This window comes from Canis lupus, chromosome 12 (assembly GCF_003254725.2).
Source record: "Canis lupus dingo isolate Sandy chromosome 12, ASM325472v2, whole genome shotgun sequence".
NCBI classification, from domain to species: Eukaryota; Metazoa; Chordata; class Mammalia; order Carnivora; family Canidae; genus Canis; species Canis lupus.
The window spans coordinates 5320151-5347712 of NC_064254.1; the positions used below are offsets into that span (position 1 = coordinate 5320151).

Consider the following 27562-nt stretch of genomic DNA (forward strand, 5'->3'; position numbering starts at 1 on the left):
CTCTCTCTCTCTGTGTGACTATCATAAATAAATAAAGATTAAAAAAAAAAAGATACATTTCAATATGTAAATACTCAAGCATAAATATACAAAAGACATAATGAAGGAGTTAGATGCTTGCACCTAAACAGAATTGTCTTGAATGTGACCACAGCATCATGTTGTCTTGGCAGCTCAGATAGCACAATACATTTCAAATGAAACAGTATCATCTTTTTTTTATTTACTCAGTTGTGATCCTGGAAATTTTAAGTATATACACAACAACAACAAAAATACCAACCTGTGTTTTATACATCAAATCAAGTTATAGTCTAGGCTCGGATAACGATAAATAGGTTTTTCCACCTACGTGTATGTCCAGCAGGACGTATTTTGTTAAATGAAGCAATTCTTGTTGAGAATCTCACTCTGCACGATGCCCCTTGCATGCAAAATATCAGAAAACCCTGGTCATGGCGACAACCATAAATGACCCCGTGACTTCCCAAGTTCACCCTTGGAGAACTGCTGACGTAGACAGAAATGGCCCGGGGGCTGTGGACTGAAGCCTCCAAACTGAAGGACAGATGTGATTTCCTCTTCCCCCTACCCCTTCCTCCTTTTCCCTCCTTCCCTACTAAAAAGTAATTATTTTATTGAACCCCTACGTATGCTCTACAAGTCATGGCTCAAGTTCTCGTCCAGAGTCACATTACCAAGACTGGAATCGACAGGCCATCCTGGAATCGACACTGAAGGACTTCTTGTTCCATGGAGTTTTACAGCATTGATGTTAGACACGCCTTTCTTGGTTTTTGAAAGAAAATCAAGAAAAATGTATTTATTCTGCATAGTTTCCCTAAGGCCTTGCTGGCTGTTTCTAGCCCTAACTAGGTGCAGGGCCACACCCAGGTCCCAGCCCCTCTCTCTTGCCTCCTTGCTCACCAGGGATGGAGATGCACCCCCCAGTCCTCAGGAGAGAAGCAGCTACCCATGTCCTCCTCCAATGCTTCTCTTCACAGCTCGCGCCCTCTGGCAGGCTCTACGTGCAGAATGCCACCATGTGTTCTAGCCTTCTCTCTTCTGGTCTTTGTGCGGGGCATTCCCTCTGTGCAGAAGCCCCTGCCTTCTTCCTCACTCCTCAAGGCTAACCAGCTCTGTCCCCCTCTGTAAACCTTCCCTGGCCATCCCCAAGCTGGGATTCAGGGTCCCTTCTGTGTACCTCTTGTACTTGTCTGCATCCATCGGTGGTGGCGCTCTCAGCACTTTGTCATTACTGTTTTGTCATTGCCTGGTGTTTGTATCACCTGCTCAAGAGAAAAACATACAAAGGTTAAGGATGCGGGCCCCGGAAACAGTGTGCCTGGGTCCAAGTCCTAACCCCTCTAGCTCCAAGTGGTACAATCCTGAGCAAATTACTTCGTCTTTCTGGATCTACCTCATAGGGTTGTTGTGGGGATTATATGCGTCAAGGCAGGTAAAGCCAGTGGCATACATTAAATACTCAATAAATGTCAGTTCAGGGCTGTACGTCCTTGAGGGCACAGACTGTCTTATTCACGACTGTGTCCCAACACCCAGCATGGGACCTGGCACACAGTAGGCAGCCAACCTTTGTTGACTGAGTCAGTGAATGACTATCATCTTTTAATCACTTGCAGACCATCTTGTCCTCTGCTTCCTGTTTTTATAATCAACGATCTCTAAAAGCAAAGGCCCTCTAAAGAAAGAAACCAAATATGTACAGATTATCTGCCCAAAGAATTGGTGCTGTGCAGAAGTCGCCAGTTTGAGACAAGCGTTAGGACAATTGGATTCTGATTCTCTTGGCTACATCTTGCTGTGTAATTTGAGTTGGATGCACAGCAATTTAATGACTTGGAACAAGAATCAAAAGATTATTGAAGGTGGCTGATGGCCACGATCCAGGTAATGCCTACTGTTTCCCCATCCATCTGCCACTTGAAAATGAAAATCCCAGGGAAAAAGAAGGGGAAATTGGAAGTCATTATGATATCTTTGCTCCCTCATTCAACCATTGCACAAACACCTGTTGGGTAACTTGTATGTGTCAGGCACCGGGAACATGGGGGGAAAAGAAGATTTCTGCCCTCTCCGAGTTAACATTCTTAATGGGGAAGATAGTAGCAAACAATGTACCATTTCCCTGGCACCCCTAGAACAGAAGCTCTGAGTGCTCATTGTTGGGGGCCATTTCAGGGCCAAGGGTACCTTGGATCCACCTCCCTGGCACTCAGCTTCCAGACTGGGATTTTGTCATAGGAGTCCTAGGCCCTCGTGTCCTTGACCTGATCAGCTGGCTCCACTTGCAGGGCTGCCAATGTAGTCACCTGTTTCTGGTTCTGAGGTGTAAAGTCGTCACCTGCTGCCATTACACAAAGATCCATTTCCCCTGGACCATTGCTCAGGTATGACACAGCTGATGGTCGGGGCCCTGTAGCAAAACCTCACACCCACGGCTCTGTCCGGTGACAGAGGCAGTGACTATCTGATGATGGGTGCTGACAAATGCTTGTGGTGGGGTGTGTGCCCATCTGGAGGCTGTCCTGCCACTAACAAACCCCACCCGTTCCCCAGCTGGGAAACACCACAGCCACCGCACCGAGCTTCTCCCAGTTTTCACCTGCCCACTGCAGGTGTGTGTTTTGTTTTTAGGATTTTATTTGAGAGAGAGCACGAGCAGGGGAAGGGCAGAAGGAGAGGGAGAAGCAGAGCCCCCCACTGAGCAGGGAGCCTGATGTGGGGCTCGATCCCGGGATCTCAAGATCATGACCCGAGCCAAAGGCAGGTGCTTAACCGACTGAGCCACCCAGGTGGCCCCCACTGCAGGTGTTTCTGTAACTTGCACCAGGCTTTCCAGCGTCAAAGCACCGACCGGGTTGCTTTTTCTAACTACTATTACTCCTCCACAGCACAAAACATGTTTATTGTTGAAAAAAATTTCGGCGTAGCAAGGTAACTTCCATTAACCCACTCCCTAGAAATAATAGCTGTTGACCGGGTGGCTCAACCCCTAGATTTTCGAAATCTGCAAAAATACGTAACTTCCATTGAAACGAAGGTGCATTATCCTGCCGTCTGTGTCAATAAATGGCACTGAGACAGCTGGACAGTTACTTTCCTCCTTAGGCACAATCATTTCCAGATAAAGCAAAGACTTAAAAGGAGAAGGGCTTCCGAAGTATGTCACAAAATCCAGAAACCATAAAGGAAAAGGCTAATTAATTGGACTACATAGAGACCGTAAAACTTCGTACATTAGAAGCAGTTTGGCAGGATTTAGCGAGGGGGGAAGCTGCATGCACCTCACGACTCCACGTTCTCCAGAAACTTTCCCACTGGGCTCAAGGGAATAAATGCCGGGGACTTTTCACTCAGCATTACTTGTAAGAGCAGAAAAAACCTGAGGGGCACCCGGCTGGCTCCATTGGTAAAGTGTCCATCAAACCCTTGATCTCAGGTTCTGAGTTTGAGCCCCACGCTGGGGAGAGAGGTCACTTAAAAATAAAAAAATTTGAAAAGAGAAGAAAAACTGAGGCACACCTCCAAGTCCATCAATAGGAGGATAGGAAGATAGCTGTAGTGCATTGCGACTACAAAATCCGACACAGCAGTGAGGACACACGATCTGGAAGGACTCCCCTCCCCTCCAGGTTCAGTCTGTGTCCCAGAGACAAGGAGCGGTGTCTAGAGGCATTTTTCGTTGTCACAACTCGGAGGGTGAGGGCTGAGGTGCTGGCATCTGGTGGGTAGAGGCCAGGGCTGCTGCTATGATACACAGGACAGCCTTCCAACCCCAAGAATTATCAGGCCCCGAGTGTCTCGGTGCTGAGGTTGAGAAATCTCGAGTGAGCCTGAATTGACAGGGGCAGATCCCACCAGCAATCTTGAGTGAAAAAAGGAAGTTGCAGAATGATCCAGTTTGATATTTTTACAGATACATATATAGCACAAAAATCACATATGGGAATAATGCACACCCACTCTGCAAATCTGGAACGATCCATCCAGACCTGTTTTTTTTTTCTTTTATTTTTTTCTCATGATGCCGGAAAGGTCTCTTTATTGACATAGAGGATAAATAGTAGTGACAGGTGTGTGCCCCCTTGTCTGTTTTATGTCGACTAAATTGATAGCTATGCAATTCTCAGGATAAACGAGGTGCGCATTTTCACCGTTGAGATAACATATTGTTAAAACGGTTCTCCTAAAAGCTTGTGCCAATTTCCATTCCCACCTGCAGGTGACAGTTGTCATTTCCTTTTTTGCTCTGCCTCCTTCACTCGGGTATGAGCCTCTCGAGGACAGGGCTGGCGACCCTTGTCTGTGTGTCTTCCATGTCTTGATTGGTGCTTCAACCTACAATCTGGTCAAAAGGACTAAGGCTTTGGTTTACATTGCGAAATCGGGTCAGAGGACAGATTGCCACCCATATCCTCAAGAAACTCCCAGAGTAGTTTCGTTTGTGTGTCACCGACAATTCCAGTGTGAGGGTCTGCTGTGTCCTACGGGCATCTGAGAAGAGAGAGGCCGCAGGGGTAGGAGTGGTCTAGGAAGTGCTACTGAGCCAGGTCTTGAGGCACGAGGGGCCTCCCCATCCTTGGAGAAGCAGAGGAATGGCATTCCAGAAGGGCAACAGCTCAAGCAAAGGGGTGGTGCCAGGGATGAGTAAGGCATGTTTGTGAGACAGGACGGAGGCCATTGGTGCACAGACGCCTGAGGAGGATCTGATTAGCACGGAAAGTGGTGCCTGGTCGGGGGCAAGCCTTATCCAACAGGCTAAGACGTTTGAGCTTTTTCCTGGAGGCACAAGGGAGCTAACAGGGATGGGGAGGTAGAGGAAGAAAGGCCGCTCTAACCGGGCAGATCTGTCACAGCTGGGCCGCCGGGCAGGTGCACCTGCACTGGGCTCGCTGGCCAGCCGCCCCGCCGGGCCCCCCTCTGCAGGCACCCAAAGCTAGATCCAGCCCTGGGTGAGGAAGGGTGGCCCCCGGGAGGGACAGGAGAGAGCCGGGGGGCCTGTGAGGCGGGGAGAGGCACAGTCCCCGGGGCCCAGAGGACCCGCTGGCACCTGGCACCAAGTAACCTGCTGATCCCTGTTGCCACATCCAGGCGTGGGCTGACAGCGCCGGAGCCCACTCGCGGTGACTCTTGACAGCTGACTTTGTGCCTCTCTCCTCAACTGCATGTTCAGTGACAACAAGCTGGAAGCTTGAACTTGGTCCCGGTGGAAGTATTTGCACCATGGAAATCGCTACGCACTACACATGGGGGCTCTCTGTCCCCCAGCGCCAGTTTTCCAACGCACCAATGGCTATTTCCTTCTAGAAATGGATTCTGCGATTAGATTTGGGGAAAGATGGAAGGGAGATTCTTGTTTAGGGAAGCCAGATGGAAACTTTAGGAAGATAAGCGTGTGGCCAAATAATGGAGGCACCATCCGGAGAAGTGAACTCTGATTCCGGAAGGCAAAGGCTGGGCCTCCAGGGGCGCGGTCCATGCAGCTGAGCGTAGTGGTCGCCAGCACTGAGTGCACCTGAGACTGCACGGGCTTGAATCCTGGCTCTGCTCCGCACTAGCTGTGTGACCTTGGGCAAGTCACTTTGCCTCTCTGTGCCTCATGTTTGTCATATGAAAAATGGAGTGTATTATTAACGCATCTCATAGGGTCCTTAAGAGGATGAAATGACTTAGATGGACATAAAGCCCTTAGAACAATTTTTGGCAAGAAATCAGGGCTTTATCAATATTTGTGAAATACACAAAAGAGAAAACAGAAGTACCCAGAGAGGCAGTGTGACTTACCTAAGGTCACACAGAAAATGAGCAGCAGAGCTGGCATCAGAGCCCAAACGTCTGCCATGGCAGATGGTCCCACTAGTCTTATCTGGCTTTCTTTGGCCCGCATAAAGATTGTGGGGCTCCTGGGGATGATGATTCATGTGTCCTGGTGTTGGATGTTTACGTAGAAAGGGTGGAACAGGCAGTGGCCTCTGCCCTGGAAGGGCAGGTTGTTGAGATGCCCTCTGGGGTGCACAGCCTCCTCGGCCTGGACTGGGGCACCCAGGATCCCAGGCAGGACACTGACCTATTACTGCACTTTGGCAGGTCATTGAGCTGGGATGGCCCCGGGCCCGAAGGGAGTTGGCCAACCTATGAGTTGCAAACAAAGAAGACAGAGATGCTTTTGTTGAGTGCCCCCTCTACGTACCGGCAGCTCGGTCAGTCACCACATGCAGGCACTGTTCTAGGCACTTGAGATTCAGCAATGAACAAAGTAGTCAAAGCCCCTCTTCCTGTAGACCCGATGTTCCAGGAGAGACAGATGACAAACAAGTAAACTGAGGGTCTTAAAGGAAGAGGGGGCCGGGAGAAGCAGGTGGGGCATGGCTGGCGATGGGGTCAGGAAGGACACTCAGAGGAGGTGATATATGAGCAGTCCTGAAGGATGTGAGTGAGCAACCGTGCGTCCATAGTTTCATGAAACCCTCCTGCTCCCTCATCTACTGATGAGGAAGCTCAGAGGCATGCATTCACCTGCTCGAGGTCACACGGCCCATAAGTGTTGGCACGAGATTCAAACCCAGCTCTGCCTCCCAGTCCTTGTTACTCCCCAGAGTAGCCCAAGGACACTGGGGTCATCACAAAGCCTGGGTGTGTGTGTTGGGTGGGGGCAGCCAGGGTCACGGGGCTGGGAGGGTATATCCTGGGCGACTGAGGTGAGCAGGTCTGGAGTTCACTCTGGAACACCTCCTTGAAGAGGTGGGTTAAGAGCTGAATCTTCAAGATCCGGAAGGAAGGGCAATTCTAAAGGTGGAGGGTCTGGCTTATCCACAGGGTCAGTGGGAACAGTGAAGGCCGTAGGCAGGGAGGCACCCGCTTTACGATGGAAGTTCAGTGCAAATTCTCAGTGAGAGAAGAGGTCCTCAAATTCAGGTCGTGTGCCCGGTTCTTAATCAAAAGCCTTTTACCATCACACAGAGGAGCATGACGCCCATAGGCCCTGCCTCAGAGAGCAATGGAACAGTACAAGACCAAACAGCCTCCAGGATAGACTGTGTCCAACCAGAGACCACACGTGCCCCCCACCCCCCACCGCTGCTTCCTCAGCTCAACCATTTGGCTCTTCAAATCCCATACCTCTCATTGCCTCTTGAACCAACAACAGACAAAAATCTTTGGTTCATTCATTCACTAAGTATTTGTTGAGCACTTACTGTGGACCACGCACAGTGCCAGGGGTGGGGGGCCTCAGCAGTGACCGAGATGCTGCCCTCACCCTCACTGAGTCATCTGTCCAGTGGTGGAGGCAGACATTTCATGGAGGACAGTGCAGATTAATTAGGATTCTGAGGAAATGCCACAGAGGACAAAGCAGATCAAATGGAGCAGCGTCCGCGCCATCCCTGGAGTAGCTCACCAGACTCACCTCAGGCCACATTTTCACAGGACTGGGCCAAGGGGCCCGTCTCTGCAGGCCCGGCAAAGAGAGGTGGGTGTTGGGGTGGATGGAGGGCAGAGCAAGGAACAGAACTTGTATGGTGTGAGGAGGGGAAGTTTACCTCTGGGGCCCCGAAGCCAGCTGGGAGCGACCACTCCGCCAGAGCTGTCCCCAACCCCGTCCTCCACCAGAGGGTGCCCCAGCTGAGGGCAGGGAGAGGACCTGGGCAGAACGAGGAAAGGAGAGAGAAAGCTCATGCAGTTGAGGGGCACCTGTGAGAAGGGGGAGCCCGATATTCTGTTCTTGGGATGGATGTTCTGCTCAGGCCGAGTCTGTTGACTGGCCCCAGCCCCCCTAGAAGGGGAAGAGGTGCTGGGGAACAGGGCCCAGTACCCAGAGGCTGGTGAGCTGCTCTTCTGTGGGGCTGAGCAGAGCCGGCTGGAGTGAAGAATGAGGGGGGTGAGGTGGGGGGAGAGGTAGGCCCAGATGGGGGAACCCAGTGGAAAAGTTGGGAAGGCAGACACTGCTCCCCCCACCCCCGCGCCGGGCACACCTGCACGGCTCCCACCCCTGCGCAGTGAGGTGCTGCTCACAGATCTGTCTCCACGCACAAGCACTCCTAGTCCTTCGTCGCCTTGCCTGGCAGTATTTTCTTCACAGTGCTTAGCCCTGCCTGACTGACATTTGCTTGAATCATCTGAAATCAGCAATTTCATGTGGCTCAACCTAATGCCACCGATTTGTTCAGTGGTTCTCCAGCTGCCTCCGCAGCAGGAAGGTCAGCTCCATGAAGGGATGGGGGGTGGGGGGGTGGGGTCTTTATCTGCCACATTTCAGTTACATCCCCAGCACCTGGGCCAGTCCCTGGCGTGCAGTAGACCCTCAATAAACAGTGAGTGGATGGGCGCAATGCTGGGTTAAAGGTTGGGGGGGGCGGGGTGGAAACTAAGAAACAGACTCTTCACTCCAGAGAACACACTGATGGTGACCAGAGGGGAGGTGGCGGGATGGGGGAAACAGGCGATGGGGATTAAGGAGGGCGCTGGCTGGCCGTGATGAGCACCAGGTGATGTGTGGGTGATGAATCACTCTATTGTACACCTGCAAGTAATACTGCACTCTATGTTAACAGGAATTTAAATGAAAACTTAAAAAATGTTTTAAAAGCGCGGCGCCTGGGTGGCTCAGTGATTGAGCGTCTGCCTTCGGCTCAGGTCATGATCCCAGGGTCCTGCATCAAGCTCCTTGCAGGGAGCGTGGTCTCCCCCCTAGTTAACAAGGCACAGGGCAGCCACCACACGCGGCGCGGTCTTCCCTCTGCACTTCCCTACCTCCTCTCAATTTTGACTGTTTTGTGGAGTTTTGAAAGCCCTTAAGGAGCAGGGGAGTCTCTCAGAGCTGGAACCAGAGCTCTCTTTCCATTTTGTCCTGACGAGACCCCAGGCACATCATGCTTTCTCACTTTGTAGCAGCCTCCTGGCCAATTGTGGGGAGGATGTGAGTGGCTGGCCCTGCGCTTGGGACAGGGAGAGCTGTAGTGTTTGAAAAGTGGTCAGATTCCTGAGGCAGGTTGGAGTCTGGGTGGCCAGGGTGGAGGGCACGGGCAGCCAGCCTCGTTGTTTTGTGAGGCTTTTGTCTCTGTCCTAAGAAACCAGTCATCAGTACCCTCAAAACCCATGCCCTTGCCCTCTGATATCACTAGCAAGACAACACAATAGTCACCTCCCAGAGGTTGCTGGGTGCTGGGCTGCCTACTTGGTGGTTAAAAGTGCAGATTCTGGAGCAGGACAACAGGCTGGAAAATCACATCCACCAACTTCTTGGTCTCGTGTGACTTTGGGCAAATCACCTAACACCTCTGGGCTACGGTTTCTCCATCTGTGTGACTTTGGGCAAATCACCTAACACCTCTGGGCTACGGTCTCTCCATCTGTCCTAGGGGAACAATAGCCTCCGGACAAAACAAAGCAGCTCTGACATCCCGGAGCTGCCTGGCCCTCTCAGCCAGGCCTTGGTGTTGCTCAGAGCTGGCCTGGCACAGCTCCCCCTTGGTGTGCTCCTGTTGCACACAGATAAGGCCATCTGTGACCGTGATAGGTCAAGATAAAAACAAGACCATTCCATAATCACGTCTGAAAACAGACAAAACATGAATCTTGTCCAGACCACAAAAATGACCAATCATCCCCTGCAGAGCTAATCTGAGTAAAGGCTGCTTCTCAACCAATTACGGCTTCTCCCTTCTCCGGCTGGCCCTCCTTCTAGGTAAGATTTAAGATACCCAGCCCGGCCTCGCCTCTACTTCCTGACAGCATCTAATCCAGATCAAAGTCTTGCTTCCTTAAACCCTTCGCCGATCACCTAACACAAATGCAGACATTAGAGCAAGTCCTTTCTAGCACCCTGTTACCAAGACGCCCGTGGATCCCCCTCATGCACATTCCTGGCTGCAAGGAACAATGAACCCTGCTTGTTCACTCACAGGTGTGCTTCACGTCACCTTTGGCTGGAGGCACTGACAGGCCCTACCTCGTGGGGTTGTTGCTGTACTGCCCTAGGGATGACACATTCCCAGGACTCTTTAGTTACATCTGCCCTGCTTTCCTATCACTTCCACTTTACAAAGGTGTCACTGAGACTTCTGCAGAGAAGGGCAGTAGCTTTGTTCAGGGCCACACAGCCAGTGGTGCAGAGTTAGGGTGGCAACTCGGGCCCCCTTCCAAAGTTGGCTTCCTAACCCTCTTGCCTCCACCTTGCCTCCAGGGCAGAAGCCAACATGACAACGTTGGGCCAACATCTGGGAGGAGAAGAGCAGAGGGTCTTGGAGTTGAAAGAGAAGCCTGGGGCTACAAGAGGGGCACACCCAGGACGTCCTCAGGGACCCCCTATGCTTCCTCTCCCAACTGTGACTTCCCCGACTGGATCCTCCAAGGGATTCTTCTCTGAGGATGTGTGCCTTCTGAGTAAACACAGGCCCAGCTGAGGCCCGAGAAGGTGGGGGTCAGTGTCATCGGACTGAGGCCTGAGTCACTTCCTGACCATTGCTTAAGAGGCATCCAGTGCCACAGCCTGAGTGGCCAGCTCATGCCCTCACAGGACTCGGGCAGGTGCACTTCCCTGGTATTCCTCAGCTTTCTGGGCTCACCTCTGCCCATGCTCAGGTTATTGAGACATACAACAAAGATGCAGAAGCCCTGTCCCTGCCTTGGGGAACTGGATATTCAACCCGAGGTCTCTGGACCATTCTATCTTGCCTTGCACCTGGTCCTGAACTCCGGCTCCCAGGACCTCACCCCAGCTTCAGAATCAGGATGCCTTCCCCTGGCACCACCAACCCCAAAGGTCCAAATCTCCTGCAGCCCTTGCAGGCACATAGCCCCTTCCCTTTTCCTCCCACAGGTCCTAGGATCAGAGTAGAGGATGGGGCAGGGAAGATGCCAGATGCCCTAGTGTAGGATGTGCAGAGGGAGACATGGTTTGATCAGTAGACATGTCCTCATGATGCGAGTAGGGGGGCTGGTTTGAAATACAGACCATTTCCTTTAAGAATTAAGACCTTTCAATCCAGAGACATCGCATAGGCTTGCAGCTGAGAACACAGCCTCTAGAGCTAGGCTATGCTCCCATCTTTAACCCAGCTCTGCCCTTTAGCAGCCGTGCAACTTGCAGCAAGTTACTTAACCTCTCCCTACCTCAGGTTCCTCATTTCTAAAATGAGGATAATAATAGTACTGACTCATAGATCTCTCACCAGGAGTAAGGGAGTTGTATATGTAAAACACTTGGAATAATGACTGGCACACGGCAAACACAAGTGTTCAGTAAATAGTTCGCCACTTTGAATGGGCCGACTCCTCCATTCATTCTCAATACAGTTTTTGACATCCTACTGTGTGCCAGATATGAATAAGGCAGGGTCCTGGAATGTGATGCCTGCTGGGCATTTCTGTGGGATCCCCGCACCGTCCCCGTCCTGCAGTGGTCTCCAGACTGTGCCTGATGCTGAACGACGCTGGGAGTGACCACGGCCCAGGGCTTGGGCCACAAGCAAGTTCCTTGCCTTCTTCAAGATCTCTTCTCTCCCTTTGATTAAGTGAAGCGAGTGGTCCCCACCCCTTCCACGACCCCTTCCCTGTATGAGCACAGAATCAGCCACCAGACACAGGTGGCAGAAGGCCCTGGCCCGTCATTGCCCTCATGGGGCATTAGGATGCCAGCAAAAAAAAACGTTCAAAATTGGAAATTTGGGCCTGGACTGGAAAGTTGGTGCTATAGAATCACTGTTGGTAATTTTAGATGTAAAAATGACATTGTGGTTATGTCTTAAAAGCAGTCCTTAGCCTTTAGAGACACAAAAAATATTTATGGATGAAATTATATGATACCTGGTGTTGCTTCAAAATGATGGAAACAAAACTGGCTGAGAGTAGGGACGCCTGGGTGGCTCAGCGGGTGAGCGTCTGCCTTAGGCTTGGGATGTGATCCCGAGGTCCGAGATGGAGTCCCGCGTCGGGCTCCCTGCAGGGAGCCTGCTTCTCCCTCTGCCTGTCTCTGCCTCTCTCTGTGTGTCTCTCATGAAGAAAGAAATAAATTAAAACAAAACAAAACATCAGCTAAGGGTTGATATAACTGTTGAAGCTGCGGGGCTGGGGTCACGATCGCCAGAAAGTGAGGTCCCGAGAGTCTCTGAGCGGAGCGGGTTCGAAATGCACAATCTTGGCTCCGCCCCAGATCAACTGGGCCAGAGTGTGCATTCTTTTTTTTTTTTTTTTTTTAAGATTTTACTTATTTATTCAAGAGAGACACAAAGAGAGGCAGACACAGGCAGAGGCAGAAGCAGGCTCCATGCAGGGAGCCCGACGTGGGACTGGATCCGGGATCCCGCAGCCACCCAGGGATCCCCCCAGTCTTTCTAAGCAAACACAAGTCCCAGGGGATTCAGGGCACGTTCAAACGTGGGACTCACCGGTCTCGTCTGTCTACTTTCGTACCTTTTCGAAACTTGCCGTAATCAAAAGTTGTGGGGTTTTGTTTCTCCAGAATCGTCTCCACCAGCTCCACCACCAACCCCGCGCAAGATCCCCCCTCCCCAGTCTCGGGCCGGGGGCCCCGGGAGCCCTGTCCCCCCGCCTCCGCCCCCGGGAGCCCCCCGGGCCTCCCCAGCACCCGCTCCCGCCGCCTGCTCACCTGCCGGCCGGGCTGCGGCGGGGCCCCGCGCGGGGGCCGTGGGCAGGTCCGGCGTGGCCGCGCCCCGCGCACCTGGGCGAGCCGGCAGGTGGGACGCGCCGAGCCCGGGCCCCGCCCTCGCGCGGGGGAGGAGCGGGCGGCGGGCGGCCCCGGTGCAGGGAGCCGGCGGGCGGCGATCGCAGGCGCCGCGCTGGGGCCGCCGACGTCGGGCGCCCGGGATGAGCTTCACCCGGAAAAAGGGCTTCTACAGGCAGGACGTCAACAAGACCGCCTGGGAGCTGCCCAAGACCTACGTGTCGCCGACGCACGTGGGCAGCGGGGCCTACGGCGCCGTGTGGTGAGACCCCAGGGGCGCGGGGCGCGGGGCGCGGGGCGGGCGGAGCCTCCCGACCAGCCGGGCCGGCGCCCCCCTTCCCCGACCCGCCTCGGGGCGCCCCCCGCCCCTGCTGGGCGCTCGGGGCCGCGCGCGCCACCTCCGGGGGAGGGGGGGCGGCCCAGGGTCCTGCGGGGCTGGTCCTGCGGCGCTTGGAGCTGGGAGGAGGCCGCAGGCCTCAGGCTGGGGCAGACCGGGCGCCACCTCACTGTTCCCACCGGCTTTGTGGGGTCTCTGGGGGCTCAATTAGGACTGGGGGTCTGGGTCCCCAGCGCTTGAATCCCACAAGGGACCCCAGAGTTCATCCGGGTTACAGGTGGGTACACCGAGACCCAAAGAGGGAGAAGTGCGACTTGCCAAGGTGCAAAGAGTGAGCCCCCCTCCGGGCTCTGGATCCGGTTCATGCACCCCTCGGTCACTGCCGCCCCTGAGGGCACTGGGGGCTGCTCCCTCACCTTGCGGCTCGTGGGCTGCCTTCTGCGCAGCCCAGCCTGCTGCCCGGGAGGGGTTTCGGTGACGATGGCCTGGGCTCCCCGCAGTGGCCTGGGGGATGCCATCCGGGTTGTGGTGTGGGGGCTGCTGGCGTGGAAAGAAAGCCACAGCCCCCAGGACCTCTGCCGTGCCCTGCAGCTGTGCCATCGACAAGCGGTCAGGGGAGAAGGTGGCCATCAAGAAGCTGAGCCGGCCCTTCCAGTCTGAGATCTTTGCCAAACGTGCCTACCGAGAGCTGCAGCTGCTGAAGCACATGCAGCATGAAAACGTAGGCTGGGCCTGGGGGACCGGCGGGTGGGGGCGGGGCCCCCAAGCATCCTGACTAGGTGCACCCTTCCTCCCCCACTTTTGAGTGTAGGGGAGATGGCAAGAAGGCCGTGAGAGTACAGATGGCTCAGGAGGGGAACAGGGGAAGGGGAATCTCCTCCCTGCCCCTCCCACCACTGTTCCTCACTTCATTAAAATAAGGTGCCAGGACCTGCCCTGCCTACTTCCAGGAAGGGTGCAAAGTGTGTTTTTGGCAGTGGAGCAAAATGAACTTTGTGAGGTGCAAACTTACTGTTTCACATTACGAGGAAATGCACACGGAGGAACCTCGTAGTTCGTTCTAGCTCTCAGAGCTAGGGTGCCCAGCATCCTGGTTACTGTGGCTTCCACACGTGGCTCTGCCAACGACAACCAGGGTCTTGAGCCCTATGTGCCAAGTGCTGTCCTCGGAGCTTTGCGTAGACTAACTTGTGAATCCTCACAATATCACGGGAGTGGAGTACTATTACTTCCATGTACAGGAGGGGAAACTGAGGCACAGAAAGACTAATGGGTTATATGGTTAGTCAGTGGCAGAGCTGAGATGTGAACCTAGGCAGCCTGGCACCAGGCCTTAGTGCATAACCACTGGAGATCCTGTCTGTTAGAAACCCCTGGGAAGTCTAGCGACCTAGCGATGGGCCTAACAACTGGGCTTTGCTCCAGGATACGTAGATTGGTAAAATAATGATTCCAAAATACGGTAGGCAAGTAGGAAGCCCTGTCCCTCTTCAGCAAACCCCTCCCCATAGCCCCCCACCCCCCACCAGGGTGACATTGCCCCTGGCTCCGAACCAGGCCTTGTTCCCTCCTTGATTCCCTTCACCACTTGTGGTTTCCTGCTTGAGTGGAGGGTGAATTTGCAGGCCTGCCTTGAACCCCAGACTTGGGGCTGGTAGACACAGGGATGGCCCCCTCCGCTTCTCCCCAGCCTGACATTCCATCACTGTGCCCTGCAAGCTCCCTCCCAGTTAAGGGGATTCCTCTTCTGCCTCTGCCCTTTTCTCTGCTCCCCAGAAGGCTGGGAACCTACCTCCTGCCGGGATGGTTATTCAGAGAGGGTGGGTGGTGGTGGGTGCAGCTGGGGCTGCAAGGGACAGGGGGAGAGGGCTGTGGCGCTGCCCAGCCTCACTGGCAACCTTCTCTCCCAGGTCATCGGGCTCCTGGATGTCTTCACCCCAGCCTCCTCCCTGCGCAGCTTCCATGACTTGTGAGTCGGGCTGCACTGGGTTCCAGGGCGTTCTCAGGCCTCACTCGCTGCTCTGCCTGGGAGCCAGCAGGGCGAGCCCAGACTGTGTCTCTGGGCAGGGCCTCCTGTTCCGGCTGTACCCGCCCCCCATGAGTGATGCTCTCTGGAGATTCTTTCAGCTGGGGATGGAGAGAAAGGCAGGCAGGCAGGGGGGGCTTTGTGGGGTGCTTGCCTGACCAGAACTGTCTGTTCAGCTGCTGCACTTAACTGCCCTCTGTCATCCCAGCCAGGACCTCACTGGCAGTCCTCACAGCGTCTGCACCAACTTACCTCGCCAACTCTGCAGGGTCCCCGGTGTGGGTCTGGACCTTGGGGCTCTTCCTGGCAGGAAGCAAGGATCAGGAAGTCCCGGCCACCTCTGGCTGGTGGGGTATTTGACTGAGTCACACAGAACCAGAAATCAATAGTTGATTATAGTTGTTAAATGCATGGCTTTGCTCCCCAAGTGCCTGGTCTTAAAACGTAGGAAACCTTTGGGAAGGTAGATTCGTTTTCCTTTTGTTCCCCCATCCCTATTTCAGATGCAGCTGAAGGTCCCTGCTTTTGTTTTAAATTTAATGGGGTGATTTTGAAGGAAGGTTTTTTTTTTTCCCTCTAAAGCCAGCTATGGGGCTTAGCATTGGGAATTAATTTATTTTTATTTTTTTTAAAGATGTTATTTATTTGTTCATGAGAGACACAGAGAGGGAGAGAGGAAGAGACACAGGCAGAGGGAGAAGCAGGCTCCATGCAGGGAGCCCGACGTGGGACTCGATCCCAGGACTCCAGGATCACCCACTCCCTGGGTGGAAGGGAGGTGCTAAACCGCTCAGCCACCCAGGGAGCCCCAGCATTGGGAATTTAAAGTGGACCAGCCCCCCCACCCAGCCCCAGGCAGGGTGGGGGTACAGCTTCTAAATGCATAGTCACAGTAGTGTGGTTGGTGCTGGGACTGCCTGCTGCCTCGGGGGGCTCAGCCCCCAAAGGATGAGGAGGGGTTTGCTGGAGGTAAAGGTGCGGGAAGCATCTTAGGTAGAAGGAATTGTGTGGACAAAGGAAAGGCCACGGTGCATGAGCCTGGACTGTTAGGGGAATATTGGTGGGTTCAATGTGGCTAGTGAAGACCAGCGGCTGGTTTGGTCATTGGAAGAGTCCAGACTTAATCCACAGGCAGCCTCGAGTCCATGGTGGTTTCGAACATTGGGGTGATGTGGACAGATCAGATTTGGGGGATTTGGCAGGAGGGAAAAAGCAGGGAGCAGCTCTAGGAGCAGAGAAAGCCTGGTGAGTGGTGTCCCAGACCCAGACCTTGAGCTAACTAAGGCAGGGGTGATGGGAGGCCGAGAGCAGACTTGAGGCCCATCAGGAGATAGGACCATCTAAAGGTCGTATCTGTTGGGAGATGCAGTGGCCAGGAGAGGGGGCGTAGGTCAGGAAGCCAGGCTCGGGCCTGGAATACAAGGTAGAGGAAGAACAGATCTTGGGAGGCACATAACAAATTCCATTTGGGACACAACTTTTGAGGAGCTTATCAATGTTGAGGTGTTTAATCAGCAGTTGCAAATAAATGTGGAGCTCCGGGGATCTGAGCTCAGGTGGAACATGATGTGCTGCTGCTAAGAGGTCAACAGAGAATCTTGAGGGAGTGTCCGATTTTGCTAGAGGTCCCATAGGAAGCAAGGGAGGCACGGGTGTGTATATTGGGCAGCCCTCAGTGACCTTGATTCGAGCAGTTTGAAGGGGTGGGAGCAGGCATCAGGTTGTCAGGGGATTGGAAGTTAAGGCAGTGCGTTGGGAGGTATGGACTACTCCAGAAGTTCGGTTGGGGAGGGAAAGAGGTAAAAGGGGTGGTTATTCAAACAAACAAGTCAAGGCAAGGCCGTTCAAGCACAGCAAGACTTCAGCAAATTTGTCAGCAGAGAAGAAGGAACCAGGGTCCATGTGGAGGACAAGGACGACACTGGGGAGGGCTGTGCATGGAGCAGGGTCCCCATGGGGGAGAGGGGATGATCAGAGAGAAGAAAGCTTCAGAAAATCACAGGTGTGGGGCGCCCAGGTGGCTCAGTCGGTTAAGCGTCTGCCTTCGCTCAGGTCATGATCCCTGGTCCTGCCTGGGGTTGAGTCACTACAATGTCAGTCTTGCTCTCTGCTCAGCGGGGAGGCTGCTTTTCCCTCTCCCTAGTGCTCTCTCTCCAGCGTGTTCTCTCTGTCTCTCTCTCTCTCTCAAGTAAATAAATAAAATCTTAAAAAAAAAAAGGAAATCACAGCCTCATATAGACGGCCTCCACCATATCCTTTCTTTTTTCTTTTTTGGTAAATAGTCCTTTCTAAGTCTATCGTCTTTTGTTCTGGACTTTGCTATTACTACTTTGGGGAACAGCTATATTTTGCTGACCTTGACCTGTTTTGCAATCCCTTCGGAGAGTGCAGTGGCTCAGCTACTCCTTCCTCCTGCCCTCCTGGAAGTTGTTTGATTACCGCCTTCTCGGAAGGGCAGACGGTCTTGGCTGTTTGCGGAGCTCTCCCAGCCTGGGCATGACCCTCTGGGGGAGAAAACGTTTGGATGGAAGCAGAAGGAAATGCTGGCAGGTGTTTCTAAGTCACAGCTCCAGCTTTCTATGGGGCACGGAGGAGGGCGAAGAGAGGGCACCTTTGAAGAGAGGGAGCACAGCTCCATTTGGTTTTCCTGGGCACGCTCCAGCTGAAATGCTTGCCCAGAGTGCTGCCAATGGGGCAGCCAGCGTAGCCAGGCTGGAAGCCAGAAGCCAGGGGGCCTGTGTGGGGGTCTGGCTGGCCGTGGCCCTGGAGGGGCTGGTGACTGCAGGCAGAGGCTGCCCCTGAGGCCTGTCTGTTCTGCCCCAGCCCCTGTGCCTCCTCCGAGCTCAGACCGGGGCTGGGTGGGCCTGGGGACTGTCATGAAGCTCCTGTGCTTTGCAGCTACCTGGTGATGCCCTTCATGCAGACAGACCTGCAGAAGATCATGGGGATGGAGTTCAGTGAAGACAAGATCCAGTACCTGGTGTATCAGATGCTCAAGGGTCTCAAGGTGCATGGGGGCCGGGAAGGTGGCTGGGGGGTGGGTGGTGCCTTGGTGTGGAGAACTGAGGCCGTGGGGGCTGGGAGAGCACAGTGGGACAGGGTGGAGGAGTCTGGAGCCAGCCTGAAGCACTCGGGATCAAAGCTGGCCGCTGGACTCATCTCTCTCTCTCTCTCTCTCTCTCTCTCAGTACATCCACTCAGCTGGGGTCGTCCACAGGGTGAGTGCTTTGTCTGCTGTGGTCCTCCGAGGCTCCTCCACCCTGAAGGGATTCTCCACAGTCAGGAAGGAGGAAAGGAGTAGGAGGCAAAAATCCTCTGGAGCCTGGAATATGGATTTTTCAGACCCAGCCTTGGCCCAGAAAGGCCCTGCTCAGAAGAATGCTGTGTTCTGGGGAACTTTCTGGATGCTACAAACAAAGCGAGCCTTGAGCTAGGTGTTTCAGCTCCAAGAATCAAGGATATTTTAGAGCTGGACAGGCCCAACAGGACACCCGGTCCAGCCCTCATTTTACACACGAGGAGACTGACACCCAGAGAGAGGAGGGGGACAAGCTCCCATCTCAGCCTCTCAGCCCAGTGCTCACTCTCTCCCTCATCTAGGACCTGAAGCCGGGCAACCTGGCCGTGAACGAGGACTGCGAGCTGAAGGTGAGTGGGCGCGGGCAGGGTCAGCCTGGGCACAGGGTGGGCCCCCGTCCCCTGGAAGCCCCCAGAAGCTGCTCCTGTCCGCAGCAACTCTCTCCCTGTGTCCCCTGAGTCACAGATCTTGGATTTTGGGCTGGCCCGGCATGCGGATGCTGAAATGACCGGCTATGTGGTGACCCGCTGGTACCGGGCCCCCGAGGTGATCCTCAGCTGGATGCACTACAACCAGACTGGTCAGTGGCCAGCCACCCAGGGAGGGCCAGGGGCCTTCCCTGACAGCCCCTCAAAGGCCATTGTGGTTCCTCTGGGCTGACTGCCTGCGGGGTCAGCTGGTCCAGGTGATGCTTCCTCCCCTCCCTCTGCAGTGGACATCTGGTCTGTGGGCTGCATCATGGCAGAGATGCTGACAGGGAAAACTCTGTTCAAGGGGAAAGATTGTATCCTTTGCTGGAAAAGCCAGACTCTATCTGGGGATTCACTCCTTCAACGGACACCTTATTAAATCTCGCTCTTTTGTTTTCTTTGTTAATGGGAAAGTGATACACTTTACATACATACATTACAGACACTGTACATACACTGTAATGATACAGTGATACACGCTCGCTGTAGAACAATTTTATTTATTTATTTGATTTGATTACTTTTTTTTTTTTTTTAAGTAGGCTCCACGCCCAGCATGGAGCCCAATGTGAGGCTTGAACTTACGACCCCGGGATGAGACCTGAGCTGAGACCAAGAGTCAGACAGTCAAATGACTGAGCCGCCCAGGTGCCCCTCACTGTAGAACAATTTGAAAATGCAGATAAGGGAACTGCTGGAAAGCAGTCACCTGCCATTCTACCACCATGTAGAAAATACTTCACATTTTGGCACCACATGGACTAATTGAGCGGCCGTGTGTGCTGTGTGGGCTTTGAGGGGAACATGTGGGATCTGCGCTGCCCACCTTGGCCTGGGCGGGGGCGGGGAGGTGACAAAGAGATGGAGGCCAGCTGGGATGGGAGCTGGGAAGGCGGCCTGTCCGGGAGCATCTGTGGGGAAGGACCCTAACCCAGCCTGGCAGGTGGGAAGCCTCCCAGAGACCTGCACCCCCTCCTGGGAGCACGTCTGGTGCCTGGATGGTTGCCCCAGTGCCTGGGTGGGAGTGATGGAAGGGCGCCACGAAGGGCAGCCCCGATCCACCAGCAGAGAATGAGGCCGAGCCTTAACCTGCTGCCAAGACCTGGACCAGCTGTCCCAGATCCTCAAAGTGACCGGGGTCCCGGGTGCAGAATTTGTGCAGAAGTTGAACGACAAAGCAGTGAGTGGCAGATGGGTCTAGACCAGCCTCGGCTGTGCACTTGGCTAACCAAGGGTCACGCGGGCTCTGGGCCTTTGGGAGGGAGGGTTTACTTATCCTCTCCTTTTTGCCCTGGCAGGTGCTCTGGCCTTCATCCAATTTTGGACTTTGACCGATCAGCCCAGCTCTGGGGCTTTTCTGGAGTCCCTGCCCTATACCCCGAAGCCTGAGCTGAGGGCTGACAGTTGGGGATCACTCACAACTCTTCTGTCTTCCAGGCCAAATCCTATATCCAGGCCCTGCCACAGAGCCCCAAGAAGGATTTTTCTCAGCTCTTCCCGTGCGCCAGCCCCCAGGGTGAGTCCTGGGGCTGCCCCTCCGGGCACCTGCCCTCGTCCCCGCGGGTGGCTCTCCCAGGCCTGGGATGTGAGGTGCTCTCTGTCGCTGCAGCTACAGACCTGCTGGAGAAGATGCTGGAGCTGGATGTGGACAAGCGCCTGACGGCCTCACAGGCCCTCGCCCACCCTTTCTTTGAACCCTTCCGAGACCCTGAGGAGGAGACAGAGGCCTCGCAGCCCTTTAATGATTCCTTAGAACATGAGAAACTCACGGTGGATGAATGGAAGCGTAAGAGCTGGAGGCCTGGGTGGGCCTCCCTCCTTTGCTCCCCCTGCTCCTGAGCCCGCCCTCAGCCTGCCCGCCGCCCTCCCGGAGCTCCTCTTGGAGCAGACACTGTCTCCTGCGTGCATTTCTCTCTCCCTGCGCCGACTTCTGCTCCGCTTTCCATGGGGGAGGGAGGCGTCTTCCGCGCTCCGCTCCGCGCTCCGCAGCCCCTACCCGCCTCGAGCCAGCCTGTGTTTTGCAGAGCACATCTACAAGGAGATCGTGAACTTCAGCCCCATTGCCCGGAAGGACTCACGGCGCCGGAGCGGCATGAAGCTGCAGTGATCTATCTAGCCAGACCCCTGGCTGAGCCCAGGGACCCCCTCGAGGCACCCCCTGCCAGATACACTGTCCCCAGGATGAGATCTGCTTGTCACGACGACGACAGGCCCAGTCCTTCTGGGATTATAGCCTTTCAGGCGGAGGAGAGAGGGGCTTTGTCCTGGGGCAGGAAACAGGCCTCGTAGCTGCAGAATTCAGAGATGTTGGTTGGGAGAAAGTAACTGATCGCAACGAGCCACATTAAAACATCTGGAGACTTGCCCACGTGTGGGGTCCTTCCTTTGGGGCCATAGCGGGGCTGAGGGGTGGGCCGAGCCGGGCCAGGGGTCTGTGCACTGATGGCAGATTGGTTTGTTAAGGCTGCTGCGACAAATCACCACAAACCAGATGACTTGAAACAACAGAACTGTGTTCTCCCACAGTCCCGAAAGTCAGATGTCCGAAATCAAGGCGTCGGCAGGGCCATCCGTGTTCCCTCTGAAGGTTCTAGAGCAGAATCCTTCCTGGCTTCTGTGTAGCTTCTGGTGGCCCCTGGCCCCTTTGGTGTGCCTGGGCTGGTCACTGGCTCCCCATGGCCCTCTGGCCTCCGTGCAGCTCTGTCCGTCCTCGCCTGTCCTTATAGGAACACCAGAGATTGAATTTAGGGCTCGTCGCATCCTGTATGACCTCATCTCAGTCCTTACTCATTACATCCGCAAAGACCCTATTTTCAAATGAGGTTACATTCTGAGGTTCTGGGCAGACACAAATTTGGGGAGGACACCATTTAACCCCCTACAGATGGCCACGAGGGAGGGGCCCCTTCCGGGGCCCTGGGCTCTGTTGCAGAACCAAACGTGTTTGGCTGCTAAATTAAGGGAATTGCAGAGAGAGCTGCAGCTGGTGAGACGTTACACGCAGGGTATTTTGGGTGAGTGATAAGCAATCAGGATACGAAACAATAGCAGGCTTGTGGGCTGGGAGCTGCGGAAGGCAAAAATGGGCTTTTTCCAGGCTTTACGGAAAAATGGCTCTACTCCTCCCTCCTCTCAGGAATGGCATGTCTCTCCTGGGCTTTAACCTGACAAGGGCTAGGATTTGTCTGTTTGCATTCAAAAAGCTTCAGTAGAACCAATTCCCAGGTACAGGGAAGGAGCCAGGAACCTGCCCCCGACTCTCCCCCGGCCGTTGTTCCAGCCCTGGGCACTGGGGGCCTGGCTCAAAAATGCAGGTTCCTGGGCACTACCCCAGAGATTCTGATTTAGCAGGATATGCGGGCGAGGCCTGAGAACATTTGAATGAAGATCCGCTCACCCAAGCCCAGGGACTCTGATGGATATCGGACCATATTTAGAAAAACATTTGGCTGATGTCAGTCCTATTTGCCAGGAGGCCAAAATCAGCAGCTGACAACGGAAGTCTGAGGGGCCCACATGGGCTTCACACGTTTTACAGATGTTAGAACTGAGGCTCACATGGGGCACTCTGAGGGCAGTGAAACTATGCTGTATGACACCTTAATGGTGGCTACATGACATTATGCGCTAGTTAACCACAGGCTTTAGTTAATAATAATGTATCAGTATCGGTTCAGCACTTGTAACATGTCAATGGGGGGAACTATGAGGCTGGGGGTGGGAGCTGTGTTGGGGAGGGAGCATATGGAACCTTCTGTCCTTTGGCACAAACCTGAAATTGCTCTAAAAAAGAATGTCTATTTTTAGAAAAGCTTAAGGAGGCCCCAGGAAGATGGGGTCAGATACCCACAGTTAGAAAGTGGTGGAAGCCAGATTTGAACCTAGCAGCCTTGACCAACTTGGATTCAGCGGTGGCCCAGCCTTCCGTGCCTTCTATCCTGCCTCACTGAGCTCCTTTGCTGCCTATGTCCATGGATCCTGCTTCCTCTCCCACCAAGTGACCCTGTTGTCAAGGAGGGAGGGGCCAGCCATGTCCTACCATAGCCCTGTCCTTGCTGGTTACCAATTTGCCCAAGCCGAGTCCAAATCCCTCAGTGAAATCCTTCAGCCTTCTGAGATTCCTCACTGGTTCCATGAAAAAAGTCCAGTCTCGCTGGCCTGGCACTCAAAGCCCCTTGCCTCTGATCTAATGTCATACACCCCCACTACCTCCATGTTCCTGATCCCAGCATAGTCTACCAGAATGCTGGTCCTGGGATACACCACAAGGCTTACTCTGCACATGAATAAGTTAAAGATTCTGACAAGTCCTGCCATAAAGAGGTCTGTTCGACATTGTTTTTTGTTTTTTGTTTTTTTTGTTCAACATTGTTTAATGCAGAACTTCCCAAGTGTACCTATCCACGGGACCCCATTTCCTCCTGAGAGCCATCACACACAGAGCTCTCTTTGCCCAGTGCAGCCCAGAGCACAAGTCCCAGGACTCTCCAGGTGGGCCTGGAGCTTCTTTTCAGAGCCCTCCAGGTCTAAGGAGGCCCTTCATCCCCCTCCTCACTTAGGAAAAGCCTCCTCATTCCTCAAGACTTTGCCTCAGGCCTCCATGGAGGAAGCAGTTCTCCACAATCCTCCTCCTGAGAATGGGTATTTCCCTCCCTCTGCCCCAAGCCCCCTGTGGACAGCATTTACAGGGTGTGTAGTTCTGCTCCCCTCCCCCACTGCACGCTGTGAGCCCCTGCTTGGAAGAAATCTCTGTGAATGGAAGAATGAGTGCATGAATGGATGATGTCCTGGGGTCCTGGTGATCATGTCTCCGCCCTGACCAGACTGCATGGTATTGAGGGCGGGGGGAACCCAGCAGGAAGCAGAAGGCGGGTGGCCCGGGCCTGTATCTTTGAGTGGCTCCCATGAAAATGTCTAGGGTTTCAGACTCCCAGGCCTTTCCCCCAACACCCCTCAGTGTCCTCTAGCCCATCTCCCATCCCAGAATTAAACTTCCATGTGTCATTACAGCCCTTTCCCTATAATTCTCTCAAACCCGGGAAGTTTCTGCATAGGGAGGTGAAGCTGCCAAGCAGTGGGAGGGAGTCTGTGCATTCTGGCCTCACCCGATGGGCACACGTCCAGAGTGACAGGAACTGAGTCCAATTATAGGCTGCCTGGGGGATCTGGGCTTGGCTACTCTCTGAGTCGGCCTGGGGGACCTCTGACAAGTGAGTCCTGTGTCCCACCTTCCCGTTGGTGAACAAGGGTGGGATTGGTCCTGCAACAGGTGGGGAAGCTTGGAAGGTCTTCACAGAGACGAGGAAGCTAAACTGGGCCTGGGGACAGTTGAGTAACAGCATCTGTGTCCTGGATTTCCTCCTTTGTGAAATAAACGATGTCCTTGTACAATGGTGCAGCTCTTCTCCCGAGACCACTGGGGTCTACACTGGGGCCTGGCCACCCATGTCACCCAGAGCGGGGCTTGCCTGGTGCCTTAGGGGTGGCAGCTCATGGGAAGCAGAGACAGAGGAACTGTCCTTGCAAGGAAGAGTCTGGTGGGCACAGTTGCCCCACTGCCTGCGAGCCTGGAGGCTTCTTTGAAAGGGGGAATGGCTCAACTTTTGCCTGGCACAGTGACCTACCGCTTGTTCTCCACCAGGGTGTGGGAAAACCGGCTACGGAGGAGGGAGGATTCTCTTCCCGCCTCTTCTTCCCACTCTTGGCTTTTGTGTCCTTAAATCCAGTTGAAATGACTCCCTAAGAACCAAGGCTGGGATGCTCCCCCTCCCTTGATGCCACAGTGAGCTTGGGGCTCTGTCCTCATCCTCCCAAATCCTCCTGTGATTTAAGGTAAGAAGCAAGGGACTTCCTCCTTTTCCACTCTGGGCAGCAGAGGCCCAACACCTTTCAATCAAATTGAAGATCTCAGTGAGAGGTCCTCGTGAGCTTTCTCGGAGCAGGGGCAGTGCCTGGTGGGATTCTCATCTGCTCCCTCCTGCAGGAGCTGACTGTCTGCTCTTGCTCTGGGCCAGTGTCAATGAGGACCCTCTGGGCAGGTGGCTCCTCACCATTTTCTGTGCCTCGGATCATGTCTCAGAACAATATTTTCCTGGGCATATAATGAAACGCACAGGATTACAAAGGAAGCTAGTGATGTTGAAATACCGTTGTGAAAACACTGAAGTGTGTGATGTTGCGATTCACGGGGTTCTGCATGAACGCGTCAAATACCAGGATCAGGCTTGGAGCCTGAGAAACTACAGATCTGAAGTAGAAATGAGCAAAAACGATGTTTCAAGATAACTACAGCGACCGTAAAGGGAAGTGGAAAAGCTCCATGCTCCCTGTTGGCGCTGCTGCTACAGCCATCGTCTGCGGCCTTGGCTCAGAACCGGGGAGGCTGCAACTGGAAGGAAAGTGGTAATATTTTTTCAGCCCAACTTCTTTGGCTTTGAATGACCGGGCACAGTCTGTGGTGGGTGCACCCCAGGGAAGAACCCTTGTTCTCGATATGAAAATGTGACTTTGGGTGCCTTCTGTTATCCCTTAACCAACCCCCAGCCCTCCCCTGCCCGCTCCCCGGCACCCCATCCTCCCTCTTGCATAGTCACAGAGCCAGGTCTAAAACACCCACATCCTCACCTGATAGCCTACAATACATATCCCCCCACCCCATTTCCCTGTGTCTCCCAACTGCAGCGTCCGGGTAGGAATGGGTCTCCCCGGGGCATTCTGCTAGGGGATTTGCAGAGGCCTCTCTATATACCTCTCGGACTACATGGAATTTACACAACCTCACTCCACAGCATTTGCTCTAAACCATTTTACTGATGAAGACATTGGGGCCCAGAGGAGAGATCGGGGCCCAGGCCTCCTACCCACCACTGCGAAAGAGGCATGATGATTTGCAGACGTCTGTATTAACCATCCCTGTCCACCCAGCCACCACAGGCATAAAGACAGCTTGGACTAGAGGCAGGTTTGTGTTCATTGGTCAAGAGAAGAAGCTACCAGAAAAATGTTTGTTTTTCTTTTTTTTCCCCCAAAGGACTCATCTTTGAGAACAGTTTGCTAGGATTCTGGGAAGAGAAAATGTTGGGAGGGCAGTACACCTGCGAAGTGGTGTGGCTTCTCCTGAACAGAAAGAGGTAGAGGCCTGTTAGTCCCCATATTCTTTGGAGACTATGACCAGCTCCCTATCAACACCCTGCTTGAGCTCAGGAGGAGGCTGCTGAGTGTGCTCAGGGTGCCTGGACCCTAGACACAGGGCTCCTCATCTTGGCTGTGTCCCGAGTGTGTCCTGTGGCATCAGAATCATGGACCTGAAAGAGCCCAGTGAACTGGGACAGAGTTCTTCTGTTACAGACACAGTTGGTTTCCTACCCATCAGCCACACTCCCTTCTTCCTTGAAGAACCCATATTTTATTCAGACTGCAACTTGCCCCAGAAAGTGGTCCTCTTCTCCAGCCCAGGGGGTGACCCATGATTGTTCTGCACCAAGTGAGCTGATGTTCTCTTTGCTACTTACTGGTTTAGGACTCAGTTCCGACCAAGAGGACCTAGGGGAGGTCTGGGAAGGAGATCCAGGTGGCCTGTACTTACTCTGTCCTGAAGATGGTTTTGTGAGCTCTGGCAGCCATTCTGTGACTATGAGGAAACAAACTTAAGGGTAAAAAGTCCACACACTGGGGATGATAAAATATAAAAATAACAAGATCCAGATTTCTTGGAGACATCAGGAGGCTGTGAAACCACTCCAGGGACTGCCCACCTCCAGGCTTCTTCTTATATGAAACATGAAATGGCCCAGGGCACTATCACTCAGACACTCTCCTATGTATAGGTTGCACATTTTTACCTAATGCAACATCTCAGTGGTTTTCAGTATGGACTGATGAGCAGAGGTGTTTTCCTTGTGTCTTGGGATCCATAAGATCCTAGAACTTCTGTGTAATTCTAAGGAGGAGCCCAATAAAGACTACAGTTGGATTTCCTCCAGCCCAGTAGGATTAGGGCCTTGGCTTTAGAAGCCCCAGCTCCGTCCAGCCCCTCCTTCTTATCCTCCATCAGAGGAGCGGCACCTCTTTCGAACGCTGTCCTTTCCCTGTGCGCAACAGGAGCTAAGCACTGGGCGCTGGAGGCAACACTGCCTGCTGCTCTGCCACGAACCAGCCAGGTGACCTTGGGCCTCAGTTTCCTCCCCTGTGAAACGAGGTTAATATAAGTAAAGCACTCAGAACAGTGCCTGACACATAGGAGGCCCTCGTGGAGCATTAAGCATTATTTTTAGTATATTTTCCTACCACGTCTTCCTTCTTCCTTGCTGACTCTATCTTCCTGACATCTTCCCTTCCTCCTCAACAGCACTTTTCTTGGCTCACCTGGTCTCCCCCACATCAGATCGTCCCTCAGTAGGTCCTCAAGAGACCAGGCCCCAGTGACACCTGGCTTTAATATGACTCTGGGGTCTGGAAGGCACAGAGCGTGGAAGTGAGAACAGGGGCTTTCTTTGCACACAAAAAACCCTGGGGTTAAGAGAAAGGAGCATTTCAGGGATTGGTTCACTTGATGGGGAGGGAGTAGTGTCGGCAAGTCTGGAATAAAAAAACTCGTTTTGGCTCTTAAGACCTTCAACTGATTGGATGAGGCCCACCTACATTGCAGAGGGAAATCTGCTTTACTTCAAGCCAACTGATAATAAATGTTAACCACATCTAAAAAGTCTTCAAAGCAGGGGCAAAG

General features: G+C 53.8%; 1 protein-coding gene and 1 long non-coding RNA gene across 3 annotated transcripts; one reads left to right on the forward strand and one right to left on the reverse strand.

Moving 5' to 3' along the window:
• Window positions 1–191: 191 nt before the first annotated feature.
• Window positions 192–12724, reverse strand: LOC112641483 (uncharacterized). Of its 2 annotated transcripts, none has more exons than XR_003124662.3 (3): window positions 12632–12724; window positions 1205–1289; window positions 192–789 (listed from the first exon to the last, which is right to left on the reverse strand). It is a non-coding gene; the product is annotated as an uncharacterized LOC112641483 (long non-coding RNA). The 2 variants fall into 2 exon arrangements; XR_007401115.1 differs by lacking the exon at window positions 12632–12724 and adding an exon at window positions 11830–12594.
• Window positions 12725–12758: 34 nt separating this feature from the next.
• MAPK13 (mitogen-activated protein kinase 13) lies at window positions 12759–21201 on the forward strand. The gene is made up of 12 exons (XM_025418571.3): window positions 12759–12968; window positions 13635–13764; window positions 14954–15012; window positions 17968–18076; window positions 18258–18287; window positions 18670–18717; window positions 18833–18947; window positions 19080–19151; window positions 19938–20017; window positions 20275–20353; window positions 20447–20623; window positions 20862–21201. Exons 1-12 carry the CDS (start codon window positions 12850–12852, stop codon window positions 20942–20944), a joined length of 1101 nt encoding a protein of 366 aa, XP_025274356.1. The 5' UTR covers window positions 12759–12849; the 3' UTR covers window positions 20945–21201.
• Window positions 21202–27562: the final 6361 nt, after the last annotated feature.

Coding starts and splice junctions, on each gene's coding strand:
- MAPK13 (XM_025418571.3), top strand. CDS start 12,850: ATGAGCTTCACCCGGAAAAAGGGCTTCTACAGGCAGGACGTCAACAAG. Junction 20,018..20,274: donor AGAAGTTGAACGACAAAGCA/GTGAGTGGCAGA, acceptor TCTGTCTTCCAG/GCCAAATCCTATATCCAGGC. Junction 20,354..20,446: donor CCCGTGCGCCAGCCCCCAGG/GTGAGTCCTGGG, acceptor CTGTCGCTGCAG/CTACAGACCTGCTGGAGAAG.